General features: G+C 46.6%; 1 protein-coding gene across 1 annotated transcript in view; it reads right to left on the bottom strand.

Moving 5' to 3' along the window:
• The window catches only part of MAP3K4 (mitogen-activated protein kinase kinase kinase 4), a 50,185-nt gene that overhangs the window by 16,395 nt on the left and 8,343 nt on the right, over positions 1–25,447 (bottom strand). Inside the window, exons 3-16 of the mRNA XM_014546943.1 lie at positions 21,650–21,892; positions 20,629–20,775; positions 16,351–16,508; positions 13,721–13,837; positions 12,053–12,152; positions 11,870–11,953; positions 10,187–10,450; positions 8,608–8,757; positions 6,604–6,765; positions 5,569–5,702; positions 4,995–5,073; positions 4,201–4,279; positions 788–884; positions 1–48 (exon numbers count right to left, since the gene is read on the bottom strand). Coding sequence (XP_014402429.1) covers positions 1–48; positions 788–884; positions 4,201–4,279; positions 4,995–5,073; positions 5,569–5,702; positions 6,604–6,765; positions 8,608–8,757; positions 10,187–10,450; positions 11,870–11,953; positions 12,053–12,152; positions 13,721–13,837; positions 16,351–16,508; positions 20,629–20,775; positions 21,650–21,892 — 1,862 coding nt within the window. The remainder of the gene's footprint in view (positions 49–787; positions 885–4,200; positions 4,280–4,994; positions 5,074–5,568; positions 5,703–6,603; positions 6,766–8,607; positions 8,758–10,186; positions 10,451–11,869; positions 11,954–12,052; positions 12,153–13,720; positions 13,838–16,350; positions 16,509–20,628; positions 20,776–21,649; positions 21,893–25,447) is intronic.

Raw genomic sequence — 25,447 nt, 5'->3', positions numbered from 1 at the left:
GCACCGGCGGGGCCGTGGCTCCGCGCGTCCGAAGGCACGCTCCGAGTGCTAAGAGGAGAAGAAGAGCTTCAGGAACACGGGACAGAGGGAGCGGGCGCGCACATGGTTTGCAGTAAAAAATACAACAGGGCAAGTGGAAAGTACCTTACAACACAAAACGTACATCGTTCGCTGAGATTCAGGTTTAGGTTTGAAGGAAAAAAACCACACCTAATTTCAAACTCAGTATTTAAAACAGATGTGCTCTCTCCTAGAAAACACTGACAAATGAAATTCACTTTTAGAAAGTGATCATCCAGGGCGAGAAGATGCAGAAATGCCACCACATTCAGTCGGTACTGGAATGTACTAACGATTCTGAGCTCACATAGCAAGTCCACCTGGAGTTATACACACCCTCAAAGTCCAGACTGGAAAGATCATCCACTTGTTCCCACTTCTAAACTGACACTAAGTATTGTTTCTCAAATGTTATCATGTTATGAACACCCAAATGTGCTTCCCTGAGGTCATTTTTCAAAGAGAGAAAAGGGAATAATTATTCCAAAGCGGACAGCATTTAGTAGCTTGAGGTTGTAAATAAGCTCAGGAACTAAGCCATCTTGAAAGGTCCGCGTCGGTTTTGAATTGGCAACCTCTTCTTTTGCAGCTAAGGCTGTGACTATCTTCAAGGTAAGGCGACAGGAGCTTTGAGAAACGTATGCGCAGAGCGAGCAGCCAGCGCTCCCAGGAGTCAGCATGCACGGCAGAAGAGGCCCCAAGCACACGACCAGCATGCACCCAATACCTGAACCCCTCTGGAGTGGGGATGATGAGGTGGGGGTTAGGAGGGTCGCTGTGGCATCGCGGCACCTTCACAGGACGGGGGCTGTTCCGATGAATGGCTGCCGTGAAAATGGCGACAAATGCAACATGTTAAAGGGGTCAACAGAAAACTGCCAACCCAGGCGAGTAAATGAACCAGGATGGGACTTAATTTTGCTGGTGACCAAAATAAACCCTTTCTAAAAGAAAGTCATATTATATACAAATATTGTGGAAAATGTCACTTTTAGTTACATGACACATTCGAACTTTCCTCCATCAAAAACATTTTTTAAATCCCGGGATGAAATACACATAACTTATGCAAAACAAACGATGTAGCCCGTTTTACAGACAGATGACAACGTGCGGCATCCCCGAGTGAAAAGGGCTCGTACGCCATCTGCACTCGGAGAGGACTCTGGTCAGTGGGACACCCCAACAGGTCCCGAGTGGGCGGCCACTGCCATTTTCCTGAGTGCCAGGACTTTTATCTCATTCCTTTAAACCAAACCAAGAGGGTTTTTTTTGGTTTTTTTTCAGAACAGGTTTTCTTTTTCTCCTCTTCTAAACAGTCTGGTAGAAGGTAAACATGGATAAAATTTTACACAAAATTTAATAAAAAAAAATTTTAAGAACTGACCTTCCCTAGTGATTATAAAAATGCTGACAACTGTACTTTCCCAGTAACTAAATGGAACTAGAAATGGACGTGTTATACTTTGTCTATTTCTCCCTAACATGGTCTCCCCTTACTTTTAACTTGGTTTTAACCCTCCTTAGTTTTTTTTAAAGTCATATTTTCTCTTTATATGTTAACAATTTTAGTCTACGTGTTTCACTCTAAATGTTTTATCCGAAATGAAAATACTACCCCTTCATGGGTTTTGTCTGTGTGCTTTTGATAGCATTACACAGGAAAGACAGGAGTACCCAAATGGAGCGATCTGAAGGGGAAACTTGCAAAACAAGAATGAAGCAATTGTTAAGAAGAAATTGGGGAAATTTGCACCCCTGGTTCATAATCTCAACTACTACAACAATAAATGGAATAAATCACCAGTAGCAAAGGTGAAAAGAAAAAAAGCAACAAGTATAATTTGGTGCGGTTGGTGATATCTTTAATTTGCAAACATACTGGTAACTACTGAGTCAAAAATGACTACAAAATTTTCCTATGAAGGTAAGAGGCATTCTGCTGAAACACACTGGGGGTCTACTAACAAGTTTAACATGCTTCACAGATGAAGCAAAACCTTTAAGACTAAGTATACCTAACTGATGCAAATGTGTGATACTTCATTGAAAAGAAAGTCCTAATGGCCAATAAACATAAATAGATGCTCAATTTCACTAGCGGTGAACTATTGAGATGTTTTTCGTGGGGAAAAAACTAACAAAGCAAGTGTCCACTAGGAAATGGTGGAAAGACTCAGTTCGTCCATAATGGACACAATGAGGCCACTGAAAAGAATGAATTGGATCTACACCTGTTGACACAGGAATTTCTACAACTGTCAGGTAAGAAAAGCAAAAGAACACTCAATGTAATCCAAATTTTACACAGTAAATGGCAAGCAAGCCCCCCTATAAATGCCGTGTGATGTTATGAGCAGAAAGGTACGGTAGAACACGCTGTGCAATTAAATATGTGAGTGCACAGAAATGAGGAAGGTTACGTACCAGGTTGCTACCATTAAGCTACATGGGTAGACGGGGGGGGGAGGAGAAAGCAACAACAACAACGAACATGACAGCCCATGTGTTCTCACTTTCATTAATTTCTAAGAATAAAAGAACCTAAAACCAGTGACTGTGGCCTCGTGTAGAACACTCCCGTTGACAGTGTCTCATCGCACCGAGTCCTCGTCAGCATCCACTTTTAGGCACTAGAAGGGGAGGCTCCGGGGGAATGAGCAGCCCAGGGCACGGGGCTGCGAGGAATCTGGCTCTCAGGCAGGGCCGCCCCCATTCCCCCGTGGCTGCGAGGACAGAGGACACCTGGAACCCACAGGTGCTATGAGCCAACTGTCCCGCCAACAGTTTGGAGAGAGGCCGAGTGAACCATTAGTGACTCACACGTTAGAGGATTTGTAATATCTTTCTACATTAAAAATTTTCCTACATGTACATTTTCTACATTTGTTACATACGTTTTCTACATTGTAATTTTCTACAATGAAAATGACTCCTTATATAATAAAATATTTTAGAGATGTAATTTTTACTGAATTATTGGTCATGTATTCTTAGAGAAATAATTTAGGAGACCATGAAATCATTTATGATAATATGCTTAACCAAAGTTTTACAAGAATATAGTATGTTTTATATAAAATATTCAAATAGTAAATGATAACTATTTCGTAGCAGCCTTGGGAGAAAGAGAGGTATAAATAAACTCAGTAAATTTTAAAGATAAAGAAACCAAACATTAAAACTGGGGGTGGGGTCTACTAACCTTTCTATAGCTAGCAAATACCCTTTGAAATATAGCTGCTGCTCAATAAAGTTACCATTTATGAGTTACTTTATTTTGTGTAACAAATTGTTTAAAATTTCTAAGTTTTCCTATTTGGGTATTTATTACATATAAATAGTTTTGCTCTTATTTACTATCTTAAGACTGGGGTTAGACACAAACTTTTCTGAGACTTATTTTAAAACTTCAACATACACTGTAAAGCTGTATATTAACTGTAATTAAAGTATATTATAGCATAACTTGATTTTTTTTTTTTTAGTAAAACCAATAGGAACGGACTAGATTAGCAGGAAAAGGGTACGTGGGAAGTGGTGGAGAAGAAAACCTTTAACAGTGAAGGCGGGCAGGCCCCTGACACTCGCCCACCTCCACAGGAAAGGCTCTTCGCCTCCAAAGACCCTCCCTCCGAGTCTCTCCTCCCAGAGAAAAGACTTCCGGGGAGAGCAGATGGGGGTGCTGGTGAGCAAAAGCAGTGCTGCAGGCAAGCCCTGACGCCTGTGCTGGCACGCTCCTCTTCCTGCCGGATGGAGTTCTCTATGCGCACACGTCACTCCTCTGACTTTCGTTGTCCCTTTGCTGAATATTCTTAAAGACGCTCTAGCCATGGCCGGTGTGGCTCAGTGGATAGAGCATCGGCCTGCGGACTGAAGAGTCCCGGGTTCGATTCTGGTCAAGGGCACATGCCTGGGCTGTGGGCTCATCCCCAGTAGGGAGCGTGCAGGAGGCAGCCAATCAATGATTCTCTCTCATCACTGATATTTCTCTCTCTTCCTCTCCCTTCCTCTCTAAAATCAATAAAAAAATATTTTTGAAAAAAAAGACGCTCTAACCACGGGAAGGGAGGGCGATGACGAGGGAGGCGCTCGCTGGAGCCAGTGGGTGGAGCATTAACGCTGCAGCTGTGGTCTTACCAAGGTACAAACCTGTAACAGGACTGTGCGGCTTTCCTATCACGTGGCCAATGCATTCGTTCATCAAGGCTTGTAAACTCTAGCACCCACAGGAAATGGGAAAGGAGAAGAAAGAATGAATACTCTCTCACTTAGATAATTAGCACAAATTAAGCTTTAGGTATATTTAAAAGAACATGCTATCCTTAGTAAATGTTCTCAACGTTAGTTTAAAATAAAATGGGTATGAACAAGAATTAACGACATACTGTACATAATTTAAAATGTCATACAATTCCCTTTTCATTAGTAAAGCAGATGTGCACTCAGCGCCCCTAATAATGACGTGCACAAGTGAGGACCTGCAATCATCTCCACTATTTGGAGTTAAATAAATTTATATTTTGAACATCTTTTTAATCTGATGGAATTTATTGAAATAACAGTGATAATATTTAACATTTGATATCATGCTCTCAAATGACACACAGTGAAATGAAATAGCTAATCCTTGTTCTTCATTAAACTGCTAAAAAGCAGCAACTAGGTCAGCAGTCAGTAAATACGAACCTGACAAATGCTTAGAAGTGCCAGCTGCAAACCCGCTGGCGTGGCTGCTGAGCCACACTGGGGTCCTGCTGCTGAGCAGCGACTAACGACTCAGCGCTCTAACGACTCCGTTCTCAGCTTTGTCATTACAATTATGTTAAACATATTTTAAAATCACTATTAAATATGAAAAAACACACAATCAAGAATAGACAGTAATCAACTTGTTTGTTTTTTAACAGAAAAAACTTTAGAATAGTCCATACCAAGAAGTCATCTTCTGGTAAAGCTGAAATGAAGGCAGGTTCAATGGCTTGCAGAAAGTCAAAACCTTGAGTTGCCCACCTGCAATGAAAAGTGTCAATAATCACAAAAGAACCAAGAAAATGCTATAGCAGTTTTAGTCTATACAACACTGAAAAGTGATGTAACTGGAAAATTACTATCTAGGACAAAACACATTTTCTGTCTTTATATAAATGCCAGGGACTGAGTATGTTTACAGCATGTTTTGGGAAAGAAAGACAATATGGCTTCTTAGCAAAGTAACTGGTTACCAATTTGTTTTCCATTTTTTCTAATAACCGGCTTAACTTTCATGAGGGAGGAGAGATTAGCAATCAGGAAGGCCTGTCGAGGGAGAATGTGGACTCCCTTAAAGAAAACTCATTTGGGAACAATAAAAAACAGACAAAAATATAGACACACACACAACTGATCACTGCAGAGTTCAAAATGCTCCCTTTTGTGTTCTCTTCTCAGAGTCCCATATGAAGTACAAGGAGGAAGTACCACCAATCCCACACAACTCATGATGGACACATCCCACCTGGTCCTTACCTGGGTCTGGTGCCTCTCCCACTCTCACACTTAGTCAGGACATAATTCATCCATTTCCGGGCAAAGCTTATATATTTGTCTCCAATCTTCTGTCTAAACTCTCCAGACATCAGACGAACAACTTCTTTATGATACTGTAAGATTTCATTTACATCAAAGTTAAGAAGAAAATGATTATACAAATACCTAAACACTATAATACCATATCTGTTTAAAATGACTTTTTTCTAAAAACAAAAATCCAGCCTTAGCTGGTTTGGCTTAATGGATAGAGCACTGCCCTGCAGACTGAAGGGTCCTGGGTTCGATTCCAGGCAAAGGCACATGCCTGGGTTGTGGGCTCAATCCCCAGAAGGCGATGTGCAGGAGGCAGCCGATCAATGATTCTCTCTCATCATGGATGTTTCTCTTTCTCTCTCTCTCTCTCCCTTCCTCTCTGAAATCAAAATATTTTAAAAATCTATAATAATAAAAGCATAATATGCTAATTAGACCAGACGTCCTTCCGGACAAAGCCAAGGCTGCGAGGGAAGCCTGGATCCTGGGTGCCTGCCGGAGGCCAGAGGAAAGCCTGGGTCCCGGGTGCCAGAGGGAAGCTGGTGCCAGCAGCCGGGGGAAGGAAGGCCTACTCTTGCACGAATTTTGTGCATCGGGCCTCTAGTAAATAAGTTAAAAAAAAAATCCAATGAAAATTTACAGCATGGAGAGTTAGAAAATAACGCCTTAATGCAGTTTCACAAATGTTTTACTCATAGTTTAAATTAAGAATGTGCTCTTATGATATTAAACAACTCTTAAAAGAAGGTTTTTAAGTGTAAGTAGATAGCTGTTCACATAAAATAAAAACTGGGCAACTATCTGACAGTTTAAAAGTAAACCAATATTCCCAATATTTAGCAATGGCGTAAGAAGACATTCTTGATTAAGTTGTGATTACAATCAATAATCAGATTTGCATACAAGACTCATGACACTTCCTATAAGTTACAAAGCAATTGCCGAGTTGCACTGTTTTTTTTCTTACTCTGTACCTACCTCGAACCCAAAATTGTAGCCCTGAATCATGGCCTCTCGGTGGTACTGCTGCAGCGTGACAGATTCCGATTCGTCGACTTCAGCATCAAATTCTGAAGTGAACATGTGGTCCACTCGGTCAATGGCATCACTTATTCTGTTGCAAAGTTCTAATGCATCATTCTAAAGAGTCCCAAACCATAATTAATCCAAAAAGAAGCAAATCACACAATACTTATGTATTTTAGTGGAAGATTTCTTTCATCATCACAGACATAAACCAGTGCAATATTTCTCAGCCACATTTTTTTGGTTAGTCAAAAGGACTGACCAAAAATAGAGGAAATTACATGACTTTCATTTTTATGTGTATTAAATGTTCTTCAATAGCTTATGAAATATGAGAGGGACATACCCATTTAAAATGGTAATGTCTAATGACAATGTGGCCTTGGAACAGATGCTATGGCATCAATATTTCTACATGTCAACCGCCAGTTGTTTTCCCCTGGGTGGTTGCTCAAATTCCAGAGTGAACCCCCAGTGTATTTCTATACGACCTCCACAATGTTACCAAGTCATACCATCCGTCTCACCCCCCTGCACTCTAGTTCAGGGTTCTCAACTAGATTTTATCCCTCCCCCCACGAAACACTGGCAATGGCTAGGGATATTTTTGGTTGTCACAACTGGAGGGGGAGTTAAATCTACTGGCATCTATTGGGTAGAGGTCAGGAATACTGCTAAACATCCCACAGAGCACAGGAGAGCTCCCCAAACAATTACAGACCCAGGACATCAACAGTTCAAGCCTTGTTGTCTCGTTAAGCAACACGACCATAGTGCTCCAAATTGGGCTCCCTTCCCACTCACCTTGAAACACACCCCTATGTACACATGGTCTCCAGACCATCCCCTTCCCCAAACTCTGCCTCCTAAATCCTAACAACTCCCCGAGGCTTAGAAAATAAAACGAGGCGCTCTCCCCAGCCTGACCTGCCCAGCCTCAGCGCCACTGCCTCCCGCTGCACGCACCAGGAGCCAGCCGAGCAGACACACCCGACTGACATCCAGTGAGCACCCCGCAGCCACCCCACAGACCGGTGCCCGCGCACTCCTGGGAGCCCTCTCAATGTGCAGTTTCTGAAAGCCCCCAAGCCGGAAGGCCTCCGTGCCGGCTCTTCCCGGATGCTACGAGCCTGAGTCTCCCTCCTCTGTGGTCAGTGTGGCAGCTCCAGTCCTTAGGCTACGAATCCCTTCAGCTCAAGAATAATTAGTGTCTTATGTAGTTTTACACTCTCACTGACTCAAACCACAAGAAAAGACAAAGCCCTGCCCTGGCATTAGAGTGGGGTGACCGTCTGAAGGGGGTGTTCACAGAGGGATGAGGAAGATGAGGCAGGCGGGGCGGGCTGGAGAGAAACACATGCTTATCGAACTCCTTGTCATCTCAGTGCCGCTTCTACCAGAAGCCAAGCCTCAGCCTACGGAGAGGACATAGCTGGTGGCCTGGGGAGAAGGGTGGACAAGACCAGGGTGATAAATGGAGTACGACAGGGAAAGTGGTGAAAACAGGAAATAAGAGCAGGTACGGCTCTGGCTGGTGGTGAACTCTGAGGCCTGTGTGCCCGTCCACACTGGCTCTGTCTAGTCATCTTGGCTGACCTATCTGTTAAGTGAGGTCAGCAAGTCTCTTAGACTATACATTACTGACCTGGAGTACCTCCAGTAAATGCCGCCAAGGAACAAAAACGCTGGGCTAGGAATGAAGAGACCTAAATTCCAGTATCACCTTTGCTACTAATCAACCACGTGACCAGTATGAGTCATGTGACTGTTCATATTTCCATCCCTTCTGCAGTTCCAGGAAAGATCCAGAAGCCCTTTGGCTTAGCCATGAGGAAGTGTGGACTGCGCAGAGGGGAAATGGAAGGACAGCTGGATAATATTCCATTACACCCCCTTGTGCTGCAGAGCGACACCCAAATATACATAAACCGGCTAGGGCCGCGCCGACGGGCATACCTTGAGCTGCTGCAGAGCCTTGGCGATGATGGGCTGGCTGGACGTCTGCTCCTGGCGCAGGGTCAGGAGCCCCTCGATGGACTGCTGGAAGGCTTTCCTCTGGATGAGGAGGTGTGCAGACTGCATGACAACCAGCAGAAGGTTATCCACCTGCGAGGAAAGGAAGCACAGGCTGACAGCAGCCCCGTTCCTGCCGCCCTGTTCCAGTCAACCCCGTCGGGAATTGGTGCCACCTCAGGGCTCCCGGGCCAGCAGCCACCTGCTGAGGAAGCTGCTGTCCAGCAAGACTGCTCCCAAGAGCAAGGGCTGCAGTGGGCACCGATGGCCAGGACCTTCAGCACAGTGTGAAGAATCCCAGGGGACGGTGTCACATGATGTCCCGGAAATGTCCTAGAACTCCAGGGAACTCCACACTCTTGGTGCTGTGTGCGTGTGCATGTGTGCGGGTGCATGTGCGTGTGCATGTGTGCGTGTGCATGTGCGTGTGCATGTGTGCGTGTGCATGTGTGCGTGTGCATGTGTGCGTGTGCATGTGTGTGTGTGCATGTGTGCGTGTGCATGTGCGTGTGCATGTGTGCGTGTGCATGTGCGTGTGCATGTGTGCGTGTGCATGTGTGTGTGTGCATGTGTGCGTGTGCATGTGTGTGTGTGCATGTGTGCGTGTGCATGTGCGTGTGTGTAGGAGCAGCACTGTAGGTGGAAAACACAAGAATAAAAGTGGGATGAGCTCAGGGCCTTGTATGAAATAGTGAAAACCAGACTTTATTATCTTTATTTTTTAAGTAGTTCGAGTAGATCTGTGATGTGATCTGATGTATGTATTAGAATGATCATTCTGGAAGTACCAAAGCAAACAATGCAGCAGTGTAGGGAGAGGTGAGGGCTGAAGCAGAGGAGCTCCAGGAAAGAGAGGAGGCCTGACCGTGGGAATGGGGCGTGTGGAGGAACGTCACTGACTGGGAGTGCTCCGGGCTCACTAGGGCTGTGGACTGATGGTAACTGTCCCGCTCTGGTTCGAACAACTGAGTGGACGGAGCACCGTTCCCGGAGATGGAGCGCAGAGGAAGAACCCATCTGCAGTCACGGGACAGGAGGCTGGGACTCAGCTCTGCTCAGGCTGGGCTCCAGGTGCACACGACACTCACTACCACTGCCCCTCACTGAATACGGAGAACACGAGGGAGCGTCTTATGGTTTTAGTGAACACGTTACATAGACGACGGGGTCCCTGCTAGGTAGGCCGGCGATAGCCTGCACTACAAAAACAAAAACCAAGCAGCCAGCAAACCAGAGGTCCCGGAGAACTTGGACTTCTGGAGCTACAAATACCTTGTAAGGCAATTCCTTGTAGATCATGGCTATACAGAGCTAATGACCTGGCTGAAACAGAAAAGATATAAATATTTCAAGTATCCCAGTGTAACTTAACATACCTATAGATTTTGATGGAATAGTTTAGTACGAGCAATGCTACAAAATTACCTAATGATTCATTTTTCCTAAAAGTATCTTCAGTAAGAAATACTGCTTCCAGTCAGGGGAAGGCGGCGGGCGGTGTGAGGCCTGGGAGGGGACATACCTGCATGCTTCTCAGGGTCTCCACGGTCTCCACCTGAGGCACGATTTTCACAGGCTGCGCCTCCCACGTGGCCCAGCTGTCGCCCGCGAGGTCGCTGTGCTTGGTGAGGAGGAGATGGGTGTCGAGCAGCAGCACGTAGTCCGTGTCCTTGGAGCAGTCCTTTCCTCCCGCGGCGGCGTTGAGTAAGGCCAGGATAAAACTCTTCTCCTCGGCGACAGTGTCTGGGACAAACACCTGCAAGTTCTCTAAGCCAGGAATCTGCACCTGGAACAGAGACCACCCACCGCCGGATCACCTTGACTGTGGTGATGGCAGCACAGCGTCTCTGTGTCCAAACTCACCACAGTGTATACACTAGGTAGGTGCAGTTTTTCTATACCAATTATACCTCAACAAAACTCTAAACCTTGAATTAAGAAATGCCATAAATTAAAGAAATGTTACTTAAAAAAACAAACTAGAAAAAGACAAGCAGGTTTGAGGAAGGCAATGTGGGAAAGGCACGAGCCAGGGCCATGAGGGGACAAGCGGCTCAGGTCAGTGACGGGGCCGTGACTAACTGGCGGGGAACCTCACGCTGTGCGCACTGACAGGGCAGCCTCTACCTTCTTCGTTTCAACAGCAAAGGAAAGACTCCTCAGGAGGAAGGTCGGCCTGAGACAGCCTCAACCAGTGCTGGTCTGTGACGCCATTATTAGCAAAGCTGCTCCCAGACAGCAAAGCCTGCCGCGGGTGGGCGGGCGGCCGGGTGGCCGGCGAAGAAGCCTGAGTCTGTGCGGATGACGTCTGAAACAGGACGTCACCTGACTCAGTGAAAAGGCAAAAGTGTCAGTGCAGGTTCACAAGCTACTCCTGGGGAGGGGACCCTAACAAGCCTTTTAAAGATCATTTTAACAAGAAACACACATGTGACTTCCGTACAAGTCACATACATGTGGGGGGAATAAAATTTCTAGTAACAATATCATACACAGATTCTAAATGTCAGAGCTCAAAGAACCTAAAGGGGAGAAAAGATGGAAACTCAAAAAGAGGCTCTAGTAATGTCCAGGATGTCGAAGATTTATGTAGAAAGTCTGAATTGTGAGGGTAAAAAACAACTAATTTAAATTCAACATATTATAGTATATTCATTATTTTAAACACATATGTGTAATTTAATAAAATAAATATATTGAATATTTAATTATTTTATCTGTAAGACAAGTCATTAAGTCAAGTATGAAAAACTTGATTTGGGGGAGATTATGGAATAGTCCTATAACTGGGGTCAACATGCGGCCGGCAAAGCCTAAAAGTTTTACTCTCTGGACCTTTAAGAAAAGCTTTCCTGTTGTGGAGTAAAGAAAGAAAGACAAATATTTCAATTACACCATGAGAATACTTACTTTAACATAATACCATAAGAATACTTACTTTGACATGTAACACGCGACTACTTACTTTGACATGTAACATACAACTACTTACTTTGACAAGTAACACGTGACTACTTACTTTGACATGTAACACACAACTTACTTTGACGACATGTAACACACGACTACTTACTTTGGCATGTAACGTGCACTACTTACTTTGACATGTAACACGTGACTACTTACTTTGGCATGTAACGTGCGCTACTTACTTTGACATGTAACACACGACTACTTACTTTGGCATGTAACGTGTGCTACTTACTTTGACGTACTGCTTTGATTTCAGGACCTCCAGAAGGTCCCTAATGGGGGCTGAAAGGGTGAACTCGGCAGCTATTTCCAGGTCCTAGGGTCACAGACACAACGACACTTCTTTAGAGCTGGCTTTTTTAAAAGTAAAAAAAAAAAAGAAAGTAATAGTAACCAGCCGGAACCGCGAACTCACCTTTCTCAGCATTTTAGCAAAGCCGAGTGCCTTGGAGGCTCGCTCCCGAGCCTCGTGGAAGAGCTCCTTCAGGGCCCGGCTGATCTCCACCACAGACCGCCTGCGGGGAAGGAGAGAGTGAGGGGACAGGAGCTACAGCCGGGGAAATGCAGAGAGAAGATGAAGCAAGTTCCAGACCACAGTCACACAACTGGAGGCGTTATATATGGAAACGTATTCCAGATGTTCAGGAGCTTTCTCCCCCGTTTTCCAGAAAGCACTGTGTTCTTTAAGTAAGTAGGGTACACTCCATCACCTTCAAATAACAGTAAGCTCAACTTTCTAAAGATTTCATTACAATAATTTCCTGGAGTTTGAGACAAGCTCTTAACTCCCAGCTCATCATCTAACTAAAAAGGCATATATATATATCCAGCCCTGGCGGGTGGGTCAGCTGCTTGGAGCATTGTCCTGTACACTGAAAGGTCCAGGGTTCGATCCCTGGTTGGGGTGCATACAGGAAGCAATGGGTTGATGTTTCTCTCTCACATCGATGTCCTCCCCCCTGTTTTTCTCTCTCTAAAATCAATAAAACAACCCTATAGCCTTGGGTAAGGATTTTTAAAAAGCACACAAAAAAGGCACATATCCAGAGGTAAGCCAGTAAATGGTTAACGACGGGCTTCACCCAAAACACTGTCTTATGTGGTGTTTGTCAATGTTCCTGTGTACGGACCAAGACCCCCACCACAGCCGAGTTCAGGCTGCCAGCCCCAGGGTGCTGAGCGGTGACTGGGAAGAGAATGCACCGTCTATCGCCATCGGCTCTCTGACCCAGGACAAGCCAGCCCCAGCGCCCACTGCACCTGAACCACGTTCAGATGCACCCCTAAAAAACCACCAGAGGGTCATTCTCTGCACTAGCTCACACCTTAGTGCTTGAGTTCCCATTTTTGTTTTGATCCTCCCTATTAGCTCTCAAAACTGCAAGCCCTAGAAATGGATTCTCCCACCTCTCAGCCACTCAATATTCCTCCGGGTGAGAATCCCTGTGGTCACTACTTTGTGTATCTGTGGCATAAGGACAGCCCAGGGTTCTGAAATCCAAACTGCGTTTCGCACAAACACCGGATGGTGAGTGGTGAGCGCACAGTTCAGCTCTACAGAAGCCACTCCGCCCAGCACTGCCGGAGGTGTGTCCTAGCGCACCGCTGACTGATCGCTGGCTGCACAATGGCTACATGACTGATGTACAGGCCATCAAACGGCGATTTTACATGATTCAGCCTAAATACCACCTGCACGGAACTGAAGAAATGCAATAGGTGAGTGAGCCACGATTCACCCACTTCAGCTTCAAGTTCCACAGAAGAGATACGCTGAGCATGAAAACAATACCAACGCAGCAAGTGTCGATGAAAGGCGCTAAAGGACGGCCACAGGGGCACCCTCCCTGAGCTGAGGACATTCCAGAACACGGGGGGGTTCTGCTCTACTCATTTTCGCCCACTGACACTACCTATTCCTTTCCCCAAGGACACCATTTTACCAGGCTACATGAACTCACTTCTAAAGGAAATGGCACAGACTCATCCCTAGAGACCATATGAAAGACAGCATAGAAGTCAATCCCGCTAGGTCTACTACTAAGTTCAGAAAGTGCAAAACAATTTGGACTGATTTCATCACCTGATTTCATCCGAAGCACTGCTGTCATCGGCACTGGTCCAGAACTCAGCACAGCTCTCCTGCAGGCCGACCTCCAGGAAGCTGCCCGTGGACTTCAGCAGCATCCCTGCAATGTCGCTGAGGACGAAGAGCAACAAGAGTCAGCCCGGGAAGACCGTGCTCATTGCACCAAAGCTCCTAGACGAGGGACTGAGAGGTCATGTTCCAGCTCGTGTTTCAACCATTTAGAAAAATGACCGGGAGTTTTCCAATAGAAACTCATGATTAATGTGAAAACGTGTAAACACTGATTATGGCATGTATCTACCTTTGTTCTATTACCATGGTTTTCGTTATAAACCTTAAAATTTTAAGTTACTTTCATAGTAGCTATGTAATTATTCACAAATGTTATTTTTCTCTTAAACAAATGTCCAAAATGATAAAATTATTTATCATTAGAGCTGAGGTGGGACGTGGAGCCTGCGGGGCCTGAGCGAGGCAGGGAGGGAGCCACTGCGCTGCACAGCAGGCCCATCAGGAGGAGGAGGCTTAACGAAAAGAGACTGGCAGGCCTCACTGACCACCGCAAGCACCTGCTCTCCCTTTACTGAGTAAGAGGGGAGCCACCGGAGGAAACGGCCGGACGCCCACTGACAAGGCACTCTGTGGTGTTGAGGGAACTACAAGGGGTGAAGGGGGGCAGCAGAGACTAGAGAGCTCCGAGCTGCGGCAACAACGCAACAGGAAACATCGGGCCTGAGCTGAGCGGAACCGGGGAGCCGTGAGCAGGGTAGGGTCTGGGCCTCTCCTGCGGGACGGCCACATGGGTGAGGGGCATGTGAGAGATGAGAGAAGTCAGGGCTGGGAGACCCAGCACATGAAGCAGAGGCCGTGCTAACACAAGGGATGCATCAGAACCAGGATCACGACAGTCCGAGGGGCGGGCCCATGGGCAATGCAGGCCCCGGAGCTTCTCGGGAGGCACACCGTGAGCGCAGGGCCAGAGGCTGCGCTGCAGTTTCAAGGTCAAGTGAAAGATAAAGACAAAAGCACTGCAGGGGAACGAGGGCGCACACAGGGAAGTCAGCATGGGCTGGCTGTGACACGCAACAGTAACCCTTTCAGAAAATTTCTTCAGCTGAGCTTGACAGCCTGGAAACATAACGCAAACAGAAGCAATGAATGACAGGAGAGCGGGAGGATGGTGAGACGGTGACCATGGCAGGGAGCGTGTCCTTAGGCTGCCGAGGGGAGCCCATCTGCACAGGACAGCACCCGACAGAGGGGGCCCACAGCTGAGGGACTGGAGAACTGAGACGGAGCGCGCTCACTGCTCACACACAACACAGAGAGGACTTGATACAAACTGGAGGTTAGGGGAGAGGCGTGCGTGCCAGATTCTGAGATACCGAGCACAGATGGAGGCGGTGGAGCTGCGAACGATGACCTTCGAGGTCAGAAGACCGCTCCGTGGGAGCTGAGGTCCTGAGGACTGTCCAGGGAGGGGAGGCCCAGGGGAGGGAAGGCCCAGGGAAGGGAAGGCCCAGGGAGGGAAGGCCCAGGGGAGGGAAGGCCCAGGGGAGGGAAGGCCCAGGGGAGGGAAGGCCCAGGGGAGGGAAGGCCCAGGGGAGGGAAGGCCCAGGGGAGGGAAGGCCCAGGGGAGGGAAGGCCCAGGGGAGGGAAGGCCCAGGGGAGGGAAGGCCCAGGGGAGGGAAGGCCCAGGGGAGGGAAGGCCCAGGGGAGGGAAGGCCCAGGGGAGGGAAGGCCCAGGGGAGGGAAGGCCCAGGGGAGGGAAGGCCCAGGGAGGGAAGGCCCAGGGAGGGAAGGCCCGGGGAGGGAAGGCCCGGGGAGGGAAGGCCCGGGGAGGGAAGGCCCGGGGAGGGAAGGCCGAGGAGCTGGTGCAAAGGCCCCCAGGAAGGAGACAGCAGTGACATGGCTGCTGAGCAGCTGAGTGAGGCAGCCCCCGACAGCAGCAGCCTGGAGCCCAGGGGGGGCTGAACCTCAGTGGTGAGCACAGGCCACTGATGCGCCGAATCCGCATCAGGTACCTGCACTCAAGACACATTCACTTTCTACAACAACAGACCAGGGACCACTCCCCCGATGGCTTACTGTCTACATTTCTAACCCTCCACCGCATGCCCCTTTCGCAGGGATTCCGCCATCAGCGGGACAGTCCCAAAGCAGTGCTGGGGGTGCGTCCTTCCTCGGCCAAGCATCCCGAGGACTGCCGCACAGGCGCACAGGCCCCCTCAGAGGCTGAGATTCTGCTCCTGGTCACGTGAACCCAAGGCAGGACTTCTCCACCGCAAGACTGACACTTGGGGAGAATAACTTTGGTTCTGGGGGCCGTCCTGTCACTGCAGGATGTCTGGCAGCGTCCCGGGCCTCTGCTCACTAGATGTCAGTGGAGCCTCCCAGTCCTACAATCAAAGCTGCTTCCAGACATTGCCAACTGTCCCCGAGGGGTGGGGGTGGGGACGGGCAAGCACCTTGGTGAGAACCACTGCTTTAGGGCTAATGAGCTTGGGAGAGGGGCACACAGATAGGAACTCAACGCTCAAGGGCACAGAAGGGAACTGGGCAGCAGACTGGGAGTGGGAGTGAGGAAGGCAGACAGGTGCCCTCGGGAGCACCAGGGTTCCTACCAGAAAAGTTTCCCAGCCTGGGCCTCTCCTCCCCGGATGTAATGGGTTATTTCTTTGGTGAAATTCCATTCTTCTTCTAACAGATTTTTTAAACTGTGGGATGCTTGAGGTAACTGCTGTAGCATTTGGATCCAGCTTCTCATGTAATCAAAATATACCTTAAAATACAAAAATGTAAAGGGTGGTATTTGAGAACAGACTTTGGCAACTCACGACGTTCAACTGTCAACATGAAAGCTACGCATCAGAGAGCCATGGGAGAGGGCCGCTGGGCATGGCATGTGCTGCCAAGTGAGGACTTCTCTTAAATTGTGTAGCTCAGCCCTCACAGTGTAACACTGTATCCACAATCCCTTCAAATTACGGAGAAATGACTAAAATATTCACAATGCAGAAAAAAGTACAATCAAGTTTTAAAAATTAAAAAGAATAGCAACCAGCAATGTTATGATTAATATCCTGCGGACACGCCTCCTGCAGGAGGAGGGATCTTCACTTGTTTAGCTTCAGACAGCAGCTCACGTGTTGACAGGAAATGAGCACACTTCTCACCATCCCTTCCCAATATCCAGATTTTTGTGCTATAATTTTTCAAGGCTTATGACATATAAATTATGATCTATAACTAAAATACCCAATTTGTCTGAAGTGGGGTTTATGGTCACATAAGTCTATTAAGCTTTTCTATCCCTAAATTCTTATTTTGACTTACCTGTTGCTTAGTAGGGTTTTACTATCAAGGAGTTTTTCTCAAGACGGGTTCACAATTGTCTATTACAAAAAAATCACCGCCTACCAATCCTCTTATGAAAGGGTAAGTTGACTGCGTAGAAAATATCTGGGTCACACGCTCTCTCCCTGAGAACTGTTTGACACCACTGCACTGCCCCTGCGCTGTTGCCAGGATGAAGAAATCTGATGCCAGCCCAACCTGGCTGTCCCCACCTCCCGCCCTGATGACTACTGTCTTTGCTGGGTGTTTACAGGATGCCTCCTCTAGTCTTGGATTCCTGTATTTTCATCAGGTTATGGCTTCGGCTCACTGGAGCGAATGTTTTCTGAGACCATCACAACTGTCAGTAGGCAAGTTTCAGGTCTTTTCTTCATCTCGAGAGCTGTGTCTTCTGTTGAATCTTGGGTGCTCTGGGCCCTCCTCCATCCACGCTGTGCGCCATCAGTCTCCAGTCCTGAGCCCAGCTGTGTGTGTGGAACCTGCAAGCATGGGTCTACCACCATCCTCTCCAAATGAGCACGGAGAGCGAGCAGCTCCCAGGGGCTCCCTCTCTGCTCCTTTGCTTGCCCTTGAGATTTCTAGAACAGTGATTGTCAACCGTGTGCCACAAGAATTTTTAAACATGCAATACCTGATTATTGAGACAGGGGCACTAACCTATTCTCCCTTAAGACTGTCAAAAAAAATAAATAAATAACAACAGCCAACACAACAATAGCCATCCAGTGTGAATGAACCAAAATTACACCTATTATATTTTGTTAGATCAGCAAAAAATATAACACAGCCTTTGGTGTGCCGTGGAATTTTAGTAATTAGTTCTGTGCCATGAGATGGAAAAGGCTGAATGTCGCTACTCTGGGAACACTAACTGTGAGTGTCTGGCCCTCCCTTGTGTGTCTTCTAACAATATCACACCTTGTTATCAAATATCAATCTTTTCCTTTTTCTTTTTTAAATATACTTTTATTGATTTCAGAGAGGAAGGGAGAGGGACAGGGAGACAGAAACATCAATGATGAGAGGGAATCACTGATTGGCTGTCTCCTCCATGCCCCCCACTGGTGATCGAGCCCGCAACCTGGGCATGTGCCCTGACTGGGATTCGAACTGTGACCTCCTGGTTCATAGGTGAACACAAAACCACTGAGCCAAACCAGCCGGGCAAATATCACACCTTTTAAACTCTTTACATGGTTCCTTACATCTGTCATATGTTCCTACATCACACCTTCTGTGTGTTGTCGTGGTTACCTCTGAGGCCAGGGCATGAGTTAGCATGTTGACAGCTTCCACATGGACTTGCTGCCTCAAACACCAAGTTACTTCCTTGGCCCTGCACGCACACATCCCTCGGTTTCCAAGTCAGAGATGACAGCACAGAGCAGACCTCGAAGTCACACTTGGTCCACATCACCTCTTGCCAATCACTGCTGCCCTCACCCTCCCACCCAGCTCTCAGGCAGCAGTTGTCCTGCTCAGAGGGGGAGCTGCAGACAACAGAAGTGTCCCTCTCCTTCTCCTTCTGTCGTGCTGAATGCCATCTACAATAGGACCTCACGGGGACACCCCTGCTTCTCTCCTGACTGTCCACACCCCTACATTCACAACGCTAGTTAATCAATGGACGGGCCCTCCATATCTGGTCATCCTCATTTTAGTCTAAATGTTAAAGTAAATAATTGTAATAGTCTTTTTTTGGGGGGGGGGGGCGATTGAATATTGTGATCAGTATCCTCCTTTACTGAACATGAAATGTTTCTCTTTACTCTTCCTTCCTTTTGCTGTTTTTGGTGAGTTTCAAGTAAACATAATCTGACAGCCAATCCAAAGGCCACTCTCTCCTTCCTTCCTCATAAAAACACTGATTTGGTTTGGGCTTCCCCAGTTCTGAAAACATGCCCCTGCACTTACGCATCTAGCACTCTTTGGGGCACAATTTTAAAAACATGGTAATTGCTAGCTCTTCATCTGTGAGACGATGGAGAGAAACGAAGGGAAATTGTGCCTTACACAGATCATTAGTAGCAAAGCTCAAACTAAATCCTAGGCAAAGCAAAGCACATTTTCTCTTTTTAAACTTCTGTTTAGTCATCCACAGAGAGAGAAAAATTAGTTTTCTTATGGCTTTATACCATAAATTTTCAATGATAAAGACGTTTCCGACATAAGAAATAGACTAGCACAGTACTTTAAAACATAGCCACATTTTAGACGTACTGGTCTTTTATGTATTCTCCCAAACAACCAGGAAACAATTTCAAAATCAAAATTATTTCCGTAACACGGCGGACGTGGCCAGTCCCCTTCCCAGTCACGTCTTCCCGCACGCCTTCCACTCAAGAGGCTGGCGGCTGAGTGTGCGGAAGCCCAGCCTGCACTGCAGGGAAGAGGCTCTGCACCCAGCCTGGCCAGCCGGACCAGGGGCAGCTGCCGGGCAGGGCTTCCAGGAGCGCCTGCTCTGGACTTGGCTGCGAGCACACTTTCCCGTCTACCCTTCTCTTTTCTCCCAGCCTAGAAAGGGGGTGGTAGCTGGACGTGCTGAGCCACCCTGAGGCAGCAGTGAGGCATCAAGCAAGGATGAAAGCATTGCAAAAACAATATACCTGCCAGCGAGGCTGTTTTCTATATTATTTCATCAACCTGTCATATTATGCAATCAGCTGTGTGTCTCTCTCTATTGAATCTAACATGTATTTACTGCACATTAAGACTCTACCAGACATTACGGAAGACAAAAGAACTTCAAGGCATAGCCCGTGGCTTGTAAAGCTTTCAGTCTAATTAGGGGAACCTGAGAACAGAGACTTGCTATGTCATTATGTATTAAGTAGTACAGTTGTAATTATAACTGCTGAGAGTTCAAAGAAGGTTTAGATAAAGCCCACTAAAGGTTAAAACTGTCAAATAAGCTTTCTAGAAAAAAATAAAACTTGAAAGTAAGTCTCCGGTGGGAAAATAAAGAGAAGGGACGTTTTGAGCAGGAAGAAATAATATGAGCAAAAGTCCAGCGGTTAGAAAGCACAGGTACGTACAATGCATGTGAGGAGACTAAGGGCTCTTTTTGGAAAGAAATACAAGTCAGTCTGCTCACGTTGTGTACAATCCTGTGCATGGGCCAGGTTCCTCACGTAACTCCTGACTCCTCAAGACTCAGCTGCCTCACCGTAAGACGCTCCTGAGGCGCCAGTCCAGTGTAGGTGTCCCATCCCTAACCCTCCTGGCATCTCGGCACAAGGCTACCTCAGCACTTCCCACTCAGGGAGGAATATCAATTTTGCCCAATTCTTCAGACTGAGTTTCGTAGGACTCGTTACTGTATACCCAGAGCCGGGCAAGGTCCCTGGCGCATCCGAGGTACTAGAGATACAGCTGATGACAGATGGCTCAATAAAATACGACCAGGCTATGATTCTATTTCGAGGCCATCTGCTATAGACCCACAATGAAACAGTGAACTAGAATAGGCTATAAAACAATAGGTTAAAAAATAGCCCTCACACACACAGCCAGACAGACCTGGGGGACACGCCCCCACGCCTCACCATCAGCATCTCCTGCAGGTCCTCCTCGAAGGCGTCCATGTTGCAGTCGGCCTTCTCCAGGCCGTGCCGGACGCCGTGCAGCATGAACTGGTAGTACTGCTTCATCAGAAGGCCGCCCTTCAGCACCTCCTTACACTCTCGGACCAGCTGCGGGGACAGTCGCAGCTCCGTCATCTCACACATCTTGACCAGGCTAGGTATCGATTTTCAGTTCCCACTTAAATCCTCAAAGAACTCCAACACCCCCCCCCCCCCAAACGAATCCTTACCTCTGAAAAACCTAAGATATTTTCCAGATTCTTACACAATATCTTAGTCTCAATTGGATGAGAACAAAACAGTAAAAATAAAGTATGGGTGCAGAGCGAAAATGTCACATAAACAAAAACTGATTTGCTAAAATATACCCTCCTACAAAGAAATTTACATAGAAAATAAAACCCATAGAAAGATGTATTTTTCTACTACTTTACATTATAAGACAAGGTATAGAAGAGAAAAATCTCATCCCTTTTAATCATAATAAAGATTCAAATGTACTTACCACAGAGCATGGGGACCTTTGTAATAGTTTAGCATAATTTACCTACAGGGGTTTATGGCGTTCACCATCAAAAAACTATAATAATCCACAAACAAACCCAAGATTAACCTGAGGAAATTAGATGTTTACATGTAGCTTAAAAGGAATGAAAAAAATAAATTTAAAGAACTTAAAATATCTAATTTTAAGTTTCCAGTCTTTAAAGACTGATATTAATAGGATATAGGTCATATCATCATCCTACTTTTATATCCTTTTTGACAAGGAAGTGAATAACAGGAAGGCTGCACCACAATCCTGTATTTGAGGACTGCATGGAAAGAACATTTCAATCACCCTAAAAAGAGCAGCTTTGAAAACACTACTCATTTTTCACTGTTTGCAACAATTATGGAAAAAATCCTCAAAATAAAAATCATAAGCCTGTGGAGGAATATAATGATTGCGAGATGTTTTTAAACAGTCTTTGAAACAAACCTGCTTAATACTCAAGAGAGACGGCTCTCCCGCAGGTCTCTGCTCCAATCTCAGCTTGAGGCATTCGTGGATGACATTCAGGAGGACCCGGCAGAGGACCAGGAAGGCAGGTTCGAAGGAGGGTAAGTCCATGGCCTCGAGCTCGGCCCAGGACACAGCGCTGCACTTCTGCTCGGAAGCAGCGGGCGACCGGGACAGCTGCACATAATCGGAGCCCCACATGGGATCTGGAAACTCAGAAAACTGTAACAACATTCAACAAAGGCGAAAGAGCATGCATGAGGGTGTAGTTATAAACTATTATTCTCTATCATTTGCTGACAAATCTACAAAAATCATCATTTTACAGGAAAAGTTATCTTTAGAATAATTTAACATTTCAATTTTAATGTTTTCTAAAACAAAAAGTTCTAAAAGTATTAGGAAACCGTAACAAGAACTAAAACCAAATTGCAATATTTTTGTTAAGAAAAAAAAAAAAGTAGAAATAGAATCAAGTTCATCTTTTTCATCATGTATTTTTTATTAAAATGGTCAGAACACTTATATTTAAGGTTATATATAATATTACCCACAACTACCTCTACACTGAGAAAAACTAGAAAATATTCGAGAAAAGACTATAAAACCAGATAGCCATTTATCTATAATAATAAAAGTGTAATATGCTAATTAGACCGGACGTCCTTCTGGACGACCTTCCAGACGAAGCTGGGGCTGCAAGGGAAGCCCGGGTCCTGGGTCCCAGGTCCCAGAGGGAAGCCAGTGCCGGCAGCCAGGAGAAGGAAGGCCTATTCTTACACGAATTTCGTGCATTGGGCCTCTAGTGTAAACATAAAAACTAGTGCATTCAACACATTCTTTTGTCCATTTTTCCTCCTGACCTATACTGAATGACACTGATAGAAAAATCAGGAAAAATTCATAAAATTGATCTGGCTAGTCTCACTCAAATATCTGTTATTTGATGTTTCCTGGGACCCCTAATGTTGCTCACCATTGTATTTCCCCCATAAAACATGGGGTTTGGAGCTTCCCCACTGTTTTTAAACCTCTGGCAACATCATGCTGACCAATCATATTCAAAGACCTTGCCTTCTCCTTTTGAGAACACTGAAGCCATCAAAATTTGAAAATCTCAACTTTTCTTCAACTTAAAACATCACCAATCAATAGGTATTCTGCCTCTAAATGTTCCGTGCGGTGCTTTAAATATTTTTTACTTAGGGGCCAGCATTTAAAAGTTAGAAGATTTGACACGAAAATCTGGATCTTTTTGTTCTGGTTGACACACTGGGAGGTCTGTCCACACTGGGCCCACAGTGCCCACATGACAGCACCGGGCCGGCTCAGTTTACACAGTGCCCATCGTTTCTCGCTCTTCACGGCCACCTGCACTCTTTCTCCCGCACGCGCCACATTCCCGGCCAGGCCTGTGGACGTTCCAGTGGGTGCAGTGACCCTACTGCAGGAGGCAGGATGTGTACTGCTAAGCACATGGCCTTGCAGCCAGTCCTGGGCTCGCATCCGGCTCCAGCACTCACTGGGTGCAACCGTGACCCTCCACATGGTACGTATTCAGTGACCACTCGCCACGGGTCTTGAGCTGCTGCTGTGGTCATGGACCAGCTCTCTGCTACAAACCGGAGCACTACTTCCTACTGGCCCACACATAAGTGTGCTTCTTTAAGAAAAACAAAACCTCCAGGCAATGAGCAAGTAGGTGCTTATTAGCTTGACGCCTCAATTAAAAAGCTCATGTAACTTCACGAATGAAATCAGACAGGTGATGCTGGGCACAAATAAAAGTGACCTATAAAAACTGTATGAATGAGCACTGATTGTGAGAGCGGAGGTGGGGAGTACTGTCGCCTCCCTACTGCTCCCAGTGGGCTGACTTGCAGCTGCACTGGTGCTGGTTGGTCTGGCTACGCAGGCAGGTTAAAAATGCCAGTGCTCCTTTGCCCAGCCAGTGTGCTCAGTGGTTGAGCATCAACCTGTGAACCAGGAGGTCAGGGTTCGATTCCCAGTCAGGGCACATGTCCAGGTTGCAAGCTTAATCCCCAATGTGGGGTGTGCAGGAAGCAGCCTATCAATGATTCTCTCTCATCATTGGTGTTTCTATCTCTCTCCCCCTCTCCCTTTCTCTCTGAAATCAATAAAAATATATTGAATAAAAAAAATGGCAGTGCTCCTACCCTACCTGGGAGACTCAGAATTGCCTACAACCAAGAAGACGGCTGTGTGTATCTGTATCTGTCAGAGCTCTCCAGGAGATGCACATGTGCAGTCAGGTTTGGAAACCATGAGCATAGCTTCAAGTCTGGTATCCCCAAATCCTAGGTTTGAATCTCTCTAACAATCTATAGCTTCTGTGATTTGGGCCTAGTCGTCTACTCTCCGTATACGTAAAATATAGAAATAAAAATGCCACTTTATTCAGCTATTGTGTCTAGCACATGGTAAGGCTCACTAAATGGTAGTTTATTATAAATGCATATCCTCATTTCTATAGCCTTTGTCCACTCTGAATATAAAAGGCAACCTCTTCAGGAAAAAATTAGCATAATTATTATTAGATCCTAAATGATATTTCACTGGCCACTAAACTTACAATCTATATACAGTAAGTTCTCAGGTGACGTCAGAGATCCGTTCTTATGGTGCGATGGAATGTGATTTTCGCCATAAGTCGGAACCCACCTACATAAGCACCTACGTCACTCACATGGAGCACAGACACAGCAGTAATGAAGTGAAACAGTAAAAAAAAGTTTAAAAGAGAAGAGAACCAAGATGGCAGCATAGGTCAGCACCTGTACTTGCTGCCTCTCACAACCACATCAACACCACAACTAAACGGCAGAACAACTACCACCCAGAACCGCGGGAAGCCTCGCAGAGTGGAAGTCCCACAACTAGAGGTGAAGAAGGCGCACTGAGACTGGTAGGAGGTGCGGAGGTGCGGGAAGTGCTGGCACCTGGATGTGCTGCTCTTCATTGGGAGGGAGATGCAAGCTCCCGCTTGCTCTGAACTCCAGTTCCGGGCGAGACTCTGGGGGACCCAGGCACATATGGGGAGAAACTGGACTGTCTGGCATCGGGACAGGAACGCGAAGGCGGCTTTCTCTCAGAGGTGCTCGCAGCAATCATTGTTCCTGCACGGGTGCATGGGACGCGGAGAACCAGGGACTTCTCCGGTTCAGGGCTGACTGGCAGCCATAGCTGTTTGCTCCACCCTGGTGATTCCTAGAGTCCCCACCCCACCCAATTTACAATCCCACCCAAGCTGTGTGCATCAGCTTTTGCATTTGAATGGCCTGTCCTTTCACCGAAAACCTGTCAAACTGCAGCTGGGTCAGAGAGACCCAGAGCTTCCAAAAGAAGGCCTAAGGCCCAGCAGCAGCAGCCTGCCTTGCTTCACAGCTGGGCCTCGTCTGGGCACTTCCAAACCCCATACAAAGAGGAGGAATCTGCAGATGTCTCTGTAGCTCCTGCTGGGCAGCCCCAAACAGTGGCTGACCTTGTACCTCCTTGGAGATCCAAGAGCCAGTGTACCCAGTGGTCAGAGTGAGACCATCCAGATTACAACTCCTCAGATCCATAAGAGACACAATCACGGGGCAGACTCAATGAGCACCTAAGCCCCACTGAAGCAAGTCCTGCCCCATAAGGGTGTCTCCTGTGCAACAGTTCTTCCAGTGTAGACACAGCTGGTCATCACAGCCAATTGGCCTGGAGATCAATTCCTCCCAGTGATACCAACAGCAATCAAGGGTTAACTACAACAAGACTGTG

This window comes from Myotis brandtii, unplaced genomic scaffold (genome assembly GCF_000412655.1).
Source record: "Myotis brandtii unplaced genomic scaffold, ASM41265v1 scaffold458, whole genome shotgun sequence".
Lineage (NCBI taxonomy): Eukaryota > Metazoa > Chordata > Mammalia > Chiroptera > Vespertilionidae > Myotis > Myotis brandtii.
This window is presented reverse-complemented; position numbering and strand designations above follow the sequence as displayed.